The 8,209-nt window shown below is 39.8% G+C and overlaps 1 protein-coding gene across 1 annotated transcript in view; it reads right to left on the bottom strand.

Annotated features, from left to right (window-relative positions):
- Positions 1-7,497, bottom strand: part of LOC107102772 (TRPM8 channel-associated factor homolog) — a 12,370-nt gene extending 4,873 nt beyond the window's left edge. Inside the window, exons 1-7 of the mRNA XM_015402201.1 lie at positions 6,844-7,497; positions 5,436-5,652; positions 5,048-5,339; positions 4,376-4,677; positions 4,037-4,211; positions 3,843-3,937; positions 1,550-1,760 (exon numbers count right to left, since the gene is read on the bottom strand). Of these exons, the coding sequence (XP_015257687.1) occupies positions 1,550-1,760; positions 3,843-3,937; positions 4,037-4,211; positions 4,376-4,677; positions 5,048-5,339; positions 5,436-5,652; positions 6,844-7,490 (1,939 nt within the window). The 5' untranslated portion in view covers positions 7,491-7,497. The remainder of the gene's footprint in view (positions 1-1,549; positions 1,761-3,842; positions 3,938-4,036; positions 4,212-4,375; positions 4,678-5,047; positions 5,340-5,435; positions 5,653-6,843) is intronic.
- Between the last annotated feature and the right edge of the window lie 712 nt (positions 7,498-8,209).

The raw sequence follows: 8,209 nt of genomic DNA on the forward strand, positions 1-8,209 counted from the left end.
ACTATTGCTTTATGTTCTGTAGATCTTCTAGATCTTCCAACTTCCAGAACAAGACAAAATCTGTCATCTGCAGAAATACTTGGAGGACTCTGCAGTTGTTGGGCTCATTAGAGATGGACAAGAAGCTGAGTACAGGGGTTGGTGAACAACTTTTTGGCATGGTGTGGAAAAAAACATCTGATTCTGGATGTGAATAGCAATATCAGGGCAAAAGACCTAAAGAAGCTCAACAAGCTGATGCAAAAGGTTGACCCTGTACTGGGAATTCCTCTTGAGTCACAGAGAAAAATTCTTCATAAAATAATATTATAGACATTGCAGAAGATTGTTGAGTAAAAACTGACTTTCTTCAGTCAAAAGGTTTCTCTAGATCTGCTGAAAGACAGATGGTTACAGGAGAACCTTCCCACTAAAAGCTGTTAATAATTATGCACGTTGTCTAAATTAAAAATTTATTTCCCTTTAGGATCAATGAAATTATTCTGAAGTGAATTTACCCATACTTAATTATGAGATTTTATTTCTAACTCTTTTAAGGCCATCTTCTTAAGAATACTGGCATCACTAACAGCATTTTGGTACAGAACTGGACAGCCACATTTAATTGTCTGTGCTTAAAATAAATCACAGATAATTGTTAATTATTTGCAAAGGTGGGTAGTAAATAGTTACATTTACTGAGGTAGAGCTACTAATTTAGGGCTTGAACCTGCTCTGACTAACAACATTTTTGAATTCCTCTTCTACACGGGAAAATGAAATGCACTAAATCTTCTTTGTTAAAAATTTTCAAGGGTCAACAGTGCAATAACTTTATTATTGTTAGTACTCTAACCCTTTAACGGCCTTGTCAACCTCCAACCTGCATTTTGCCGAGCAAAAGGTTAACCGTTTGGTTGACCAGTCATTTGAAGGGGTGTTAGAATGATTCTATAGGGTAGTTGGTGCTGGTCCTTAAGGTCTCTGAATAGGGTGTGTAACATTGGTTGCACTGAAAATGGCATATTTACTGTTCTATGAGCCCTAACTCAAGCCTGGTTAAAAGACCTAGAATGAAACGACAGGTTTTCTTCCTTTTATGGTATGCTCATGAATATTTAGATGAGCTGTGCGCTGATTGGTTGGTTTACAACAAAGCTGTTGAGCAAAGACACATCATAGCAACAAGCACTCACTCACTGAAACATCAAAATCTTTAATATGGTATGGTGACCAGACTTCCTCTTTTTCCTGGACATGTCCTACTTTTAATACCTAAAAAAATGTCCAGGGGAATTACAAAATTGTCCGGGATCAACTACAGTGCAGCACCACCAATCATGAGATTTGCAGCGGAAGAAGGCGTCAATGGGGTTTGAACTTCTCTGTACGTCCATTTTACCCACTGAACTATCGTTATTCATCTATGACAATCTAAACTCGGTTTTGCATTCTATTAACCCTTTAAAGGGTTTATTTTCCTTGTATGCACCTGAACCAAAAGACAAAGTTTAATGTTTATATGTGAAAGTCATTATGAGGAATCCTGTTGTTCAACCTCTACACTCACCTGATCTATAATAGGGTGCAGGAACAGCCATCTGCACAACAACCTCTAATCCTTTTGCCTCAGTATTTGGTGGAGTCACAAGGTAAATCAGTCCTCCCCACAAGTTCCAGACCTGCGTCATTTTAGAGGTGACAGGAAAGCGTACATGGGCGTTTGGAGGTCTCTTCAACACTGCAGCTTTCAGTCGATCTGTTTGACAACCGATCTGAATCTGTGGGGAGAATCAAGCAGAGGTTAAAGCTTTGTATGTATCTTTAAAGCTTCTTTTGGGGCTGAATTATTACTCTGAAGACAAAAAAGCAACAGTCTAATTTAAGTGAATGTCTGATTAAAATCCTGTTAAATTTAGTAATATTCCTAATTCCATAAAATCATTATATGGGTACTTGTGGAAGTGCTGCAGGCAATGGTGCCATTACATTAGAAAGAGAGAGAGTAAAAAAGAAAGAAGTTTAGCTATTTGCCTGTAGGAAAGCACTTTAAGGTTCTATAAAATTAGTTTCTCCAAAATTGTTAACTCCAGATAATGGCCCTCCCCATTCCCACCCAGCTATTCTTTAAAAAGAAAATTATCACAATAATATCTGTAATACAATGATTTGCTAAAAATCTTTTACTATATTCATCATATTTTTAATTTTTACAGGAAAACCAAGATAAAAGATGACAAATACAGAATTTATGCTCTTTTCAGCACTAGTTTAGAGGGCATAAGGGGTGTGTCTCTGCAAGTCATCTAGTAGTCGCCTGTCTAATTAGAGATACATAACAACAAAAGTTGTTTGTATGAATGTCTGTATACATGACTTAGATTTAGACAACATTTGTTGTCATTTTGTATACACAGAGTTTATACAAAACGAAACTTCGCTTTGTACAGTATTTCCATTCCTTAAAGAGCAGCAGTGATCAAATCTAAACGGGGAGGGGGGGAAAAAACATGGTGGAACAAACCATTAATGTTATGCAGTACAATAAGGGGTTTCATAGCAGTCATTTTTCCCCCAGGCTGGTCTTGTTAGGAATCCAGTTAGTGTGGGTTGTGTTTTTCTCTCCCTCCACCACCAGGTGGTGTACTGTTTTAGTTGGTCCTCCCACACACCTGCGGCTGGTTGTTTCATTACTGAGGACTATTTGAGCAGTGGACTGTCATTCCCTCAACACCAGAGTGTTTGCCTGTGTTGGGTACTCTAGCCAAGCTGAGATTAGCTTAGTCTAAGTGAGTCTTTGTTTCACTGAGGCTAACTGTGTTTTTGTTTTTGTCTTTGCCTTTCGGAAGGAAGTCATCCTGCAAGCTGGATGTTTTGGCCTTCTCCCTCTGGAAGGATTGTTTGTGTCTCACACTGAGCAGGGGATTTACCTCCACAAGTTCCGTTCAAGACCTCCTGGATTTTGGAGTGACAGTCCGCTCTATAGCTCCTCAGAACCTAACAGAGTCTAGACCTATCCGCCCTCCAACGAGCAACTTCCTCTGGATAAACCCACACGGACTGGATTCTGGGAAGAAAAGTTTTTCTCCACTAACGTGCGTCCAGTTTTCCATGTTTCTCCAAGTCATCTTACAAAGTTCCCACGGAACCTGAACTAACAGCTGATTCTTCCCTTCCCTCCTCCAGTTCCCGTTCACCAGTACACTGAGTTTCCTGAATCCAACCCCCATTACCCTCCTCAATAAACATGTTAAACTTTTACCCTGGTTCTCCGAGTGGTTTACTGCATGTGGGTCAGATCTCTAAAGAAAATCATGACAGGTCTTGATTATTTCTTCTGAGGCTTTTCTCTTTACCTCATATGCATGAAAGAGTGATTCGTTTAGGCCATTTTGGAAACCTATGGTGAGAGGATTAAAGGAATGGCTAAAACCACAGCAAATGGATACTAAAACACTCAAGGTCCCCATTTCCAGCAAGCATATGCACATTGCGTTAAACAAGTTCAACACAAAGATTGGCATGTAGGACAACCACTAGATGAGACGATCACTAGGAAATCGGAGCCAAAAGAATATTGTTTGATGGGCTGGATTTTTTAAAATATGCATGTATATTTATTAGCAAGGGCTTTAGGAAATTTTGTTTGATTTATTTTGGAAATATGGATGTCGTGCTCATTACCCGTTACCTGTTAGTTTACCCTGAACTGGTTCTGGCACCCAACTGTTTTTGGCCAACTCTCAGTGCACAGTGTTCCCTGTCTGCCCACTCTCATGAAAATTGCTTTTCTCTTATGCCTTTAGAAGAGATGTTAAATAATCAAAACAACTGACATTATTATTGGATAATGTGTGAAGTACCTGCCACCCTTTGTTGATGATTTCTGCTGGTATGGCCACATATGTCTTCATACCAGGAGAGAGGTAGAGACCCGTGCTGATCCACTCCTCCCCCCCTGATAAGCATAGCATAGATGTATATGTATATTGAATATATTTGTATACATACACACATAAAGTTATTGCATTGTTTGTTAAAAAAAAAAAAAAAAGACCTGCTGTTTTGACGTCCATCTGGACCCTGTGGTTGTAGACAACTGGTAAGAGTGGATTATCCTTGATGAGGTAAGGCAGGAGGGCGTCTGGATCTGGGCAGACTTTATAAACCTCTGTCCCAATATTGAGAAGTAGGTGGTCTTCAGGGCTTTTGACGGGGCATTTCTCACTCACCTTGGCAGAAAGAAATAAATAAAAGTTTGAATTGCTTGTTACCACTGACCAAATATGCTCTGTAAAAACTGTGACATCATGATACAAGTTTGAAATCAACCACCTTGGCTCATTTGTTAGCTTTTTCAGGCAAACATTCTAAAGTGTGTACCTGTATTTCTTACCTGCGGCATGCCAGACTTTTTTAAGATGTCCGTGAGTGTTGCCACCACCTGAGAGTAGTGGCAGCAGTCATAAGCCTTCATGTTCAAGTAGACGGAGCAATCGCTGCCCAGCTTTTTGAGAAGCTCCTCCTCATTTTTGCTGAGTTTTTCCTTCACGGTTACGTGTTTAGCAAAGCGGTGGAGAAGGTGCCGGAAATGGTAAGTATCTTTGATGGCCTGGGTGGGATCAGGAACCTTGTGTGAACCTGCATTAATAGTCGACTTCAACAGGCTCAGCCCCATTTGGCTCAGGATTTTGTTCCCTGAAAGACATTCGATTGTTCAAAAAAACTACGACCAACAAAAACATAACCTCACTATGGGGGGAGCCCCCTCATAATCACACTTTAGTTCACAATCTTATTTATCGCTAATAAAGTTTATATATTTGTAAGCTTGCGAAAACCTGATTTAGAACATTTTGCACGGTGCCTTCTATTAAGGAGTTTGTATTGTATTGGCTTGCATATACTATACAAGGTCATTGAATATTTCTAAATTCTACAGTTTTAATTCTATAATCTGTGCAAATTTCACTCCGACAGTTAAGATCTGTCCCGTTTACTGATAGTAAGTTAGAATGTGCTTTTTTTAGGTTTATGTGAAATCCTGAGTAACTTTGAGTGCTAATACCTCCAAAATCTGTCAATGGATTTTTGTCCTTGTGCTTCTGTGCCCAATACCAGACATGTCCAGCAATCAGAAGACCTCCTCCTTCTGCCACAAAGTTCTGGATCTCTTCCCAGTGCCCTTTGGGGTTCGATGAGGACACAAACACACTCAGGTCTTTCTTGAATTCAGTTTTTACCATTTTCAGACCTGAGTCATTAGCTATCTTAATGCCATCTTTCACTGCTACGCCAACAACGCCTCTGCGGCCTTCATCCAGCCAGTGAAGAGCATTCTTCCAAAATGAAGCATTTTCCTGGATTTTGGTCAAGTGGAGGAAAAGAAAGGGAGAAATTAATTATTTTTTTTATAAATTTTTAAAACTTTAAACACAATTGTATTGTTTCTATACCTTAGGTCTCAGAACACCTTCGTGTCCAGTTACGATGACCCGACCTTTACCATAGTAGGCTCCAGCCAGGAAGGCCTGTCCACCCCCTGTGGTACCAATGGGGAACGCTAATGAGCCATGGACCAGAACCTCGGAAGATACGGTACCCTTTGGGATAGTGAGCTCTGAAACACCGTGGAGTAAGAACTGCAAGTCGTCCTCAAAATCCTTCCCTATTCTGTATTTGGAAAGGGAAACAAGTGATGAAGAATAATTAAAAATGACTCACCGGATCAGATGTTATACATTATTAAATTCAGAAAGGTGGCAGCAGTGAAAAAAAACTATTCATTCTAAATGTTTGTTAAATACTGTATATTACAGATTAATAAGTGATGGACAACTAAATAACATTTTTTAATTTTGGAGTTGGGAGACTTAAAAAAAAGATTTGGCTGATTTCATGACTAATATTTTCAAAATATTAATTTTGATTTAGTTTATATAGCGTCAAATCATAACACATGTCATCTCAAAGCACCTGACAGAGATACCATATTCAAACTGGCTAAAAGTTTCTGTCAGGGGAAACCAGTTTATTGCACTATTCAATGACTTGCAAGACACACTACTCCTGAATTAGCTTGTGGTGAGAATTTTTGCTTGCATTTTTTTCAATGACTCTTCCCTTATACCAGTCAGGCATGCAGTAACAGGTGAAAAACTCCCTTTAACAGGAAGAAACCTTCAGCAGAACCAGGGTCAGTGTGAAAGGAGTTCTGCAGTGGTCAACTGTGATTCAATGGAATAGAAGCAGACAAAAAAGAAGAAGCAGAGATAAAAAAAGGCAACTTTCAACTAGATGTACAGGGGGCCCCACCCAGGAAAGACACGGCCAGGCAGACGAGTTCCCAGCCAGAATCCATGTCAACGGATGAAAGAGGGCATATGCGGTTAGTCACCGTAAAATAAACAGGACTACACCAAAACAACAGCCGTAGCTCCAGCATGAATGGAATTACACTCAAACAAGATCAGACCAGATAAAGCTATTATGAAAAGAAAGAGCACAGAGTGTATAAAGTTAGAGGCTAAAATAACAAGAACATAAAGTTATGGGTGGAACTTAACAAATGCGACAGAACAGGATAATAAAGATAGAGGGAAGCAGAATGATGAAAAGTGCTCCGTATGTCCTCCAGCAGCCAAAACATAAATCAACATAACTATAGAAAATAGGTCAGGATAACCTAACTATTTTGGATAAGTAAAGCCAATATATGTTAAATGTCTACACTTCCACAATGATGAAAAAATATATTAAAAAATCAGTTCCTCTTTCATACCTTCTGTGCAACCTAAATGATAAAAAATAAGCGTAGTTTAAATAAAGAACAAAATAGAAGAAGGAAGTAGAGTATATGCTCACGTTACAGCCATCCAGGAGGCTGGGATCTGTGGGTAGACTGGGAGGTGTTCAACTTCACCCGGATTCTTGGAAAAGTAAATCCCTGCAACTCCTGACACCTTGTTTCCATCAAAGTGATGTAATGTATCCTCCTTAGGGTGATCTGCAGCCCAGCTCCATGCCTGACCTGCTATCAGCACCCCTCCTCCTGCTTTCAGAAAGGCCACCAAGTCTTTTGGGTCAGCACCAACGTTGTATACGTCAGTCACGTAAACACCAGACTGCAGATTCCTGCTAAAGCTGCCAACCACTTCTACTTGGAAGGTTGACTTGCTGAGGTTATCGCTAAGCGCCTTTACATTTTTATGCACAGCTACAGTGGGGTTGCTTGACCCGTCGCCCCTCAGCCAGATCAGGGCGTTCTCCACCAGAGCAGGAAAGGCTGTCAGGTAGGCCTCATGACCCAGAGCAACAATCCTTCCACAACCATACAGAGAGGCAGCCATCAGGACCTGACCTTTACTGTTCATGGCTAAAGGAAAGGCATGGTCTCCAATCAGCAACAGGTCGCTGGGAACGTAGGGGCCACGGAAGTCCAGCTCTTTCAAACCTTTGGTCAGAGACATGTAGGCCTTCTCATGGTCGTTTTGGATGCTCTGGTTTGACATGATGTAGTTTAGTAATATCTGAAAGATTTTTGAAGAAAATGAACTGCAGGATTTCTATAAGTGTTTTCGGTTAAAGATTTCAACAAACTTCAATTTGACAGCTGCTCTTCAGTTGATGAGTATCAGGCTGTCAGACCTATACAAGCAAAACAGATTAAAATGTAATCCATATAATAGGAACTTGTAACAATTAAGTTAAAACATGTAACACAATAAGAATACATTTTGAAATATGAGTTTGCTGTTTCATTTCACAATCTGCATACCTGAGAGCTGAAGTTGGAGCCCCTCTGCACTGAACAGGTGCTTCACAAATGGTCAAATATCAGCAGAGAAGCAAAATGTAAATGACAGCTGAGCAGGGAGTGACTGTTCATACCGTAGGTAAATGTTTCAAGGGGAGGAACATCAGATAGGAAACACAGAAGATGGAAAATAACAGCTGTGTGCACCAATTTCCCTGTTCAAGCACACTGATCAAAATATCCAGAGAAACCTGCTTAGCATGTTGGTTATAGCATACATTTAAGGCTGATAACAACACAGCAATGTTTGGCTTGTAAAAGAAAGAAGAGAAACCTGAACCATTTTGAGGAATTGTTAGTAGAGATCCAATCTAATATGCACATTATTGTTATTTAAGAAAAAAAAAAAAAGAGGCCTAAAGCAATTTAATGAATACCATCACGATTGTGCTGTCTATAAATCTCTAAATTGAT

The sequence above is a fragment of the Cyprinodon variegatus genome, unplaced genomic scaffold, assembly GCF_000732505.1.
Source record: "Cyprinodon variegatus isolate N-32 unplaced genomic scaffold, C_variegatus-1.0 Scaffold33, whole genome shotgun sequence".
NCBI classification, from domain to species: domain Eukaryota; kingdom Metazoa; phylum Chordata; class Actinopteri; order Cyprinodontiformes; family Cyprinodontidae; genus Cyprinodon; species Cyprinodon variegatus.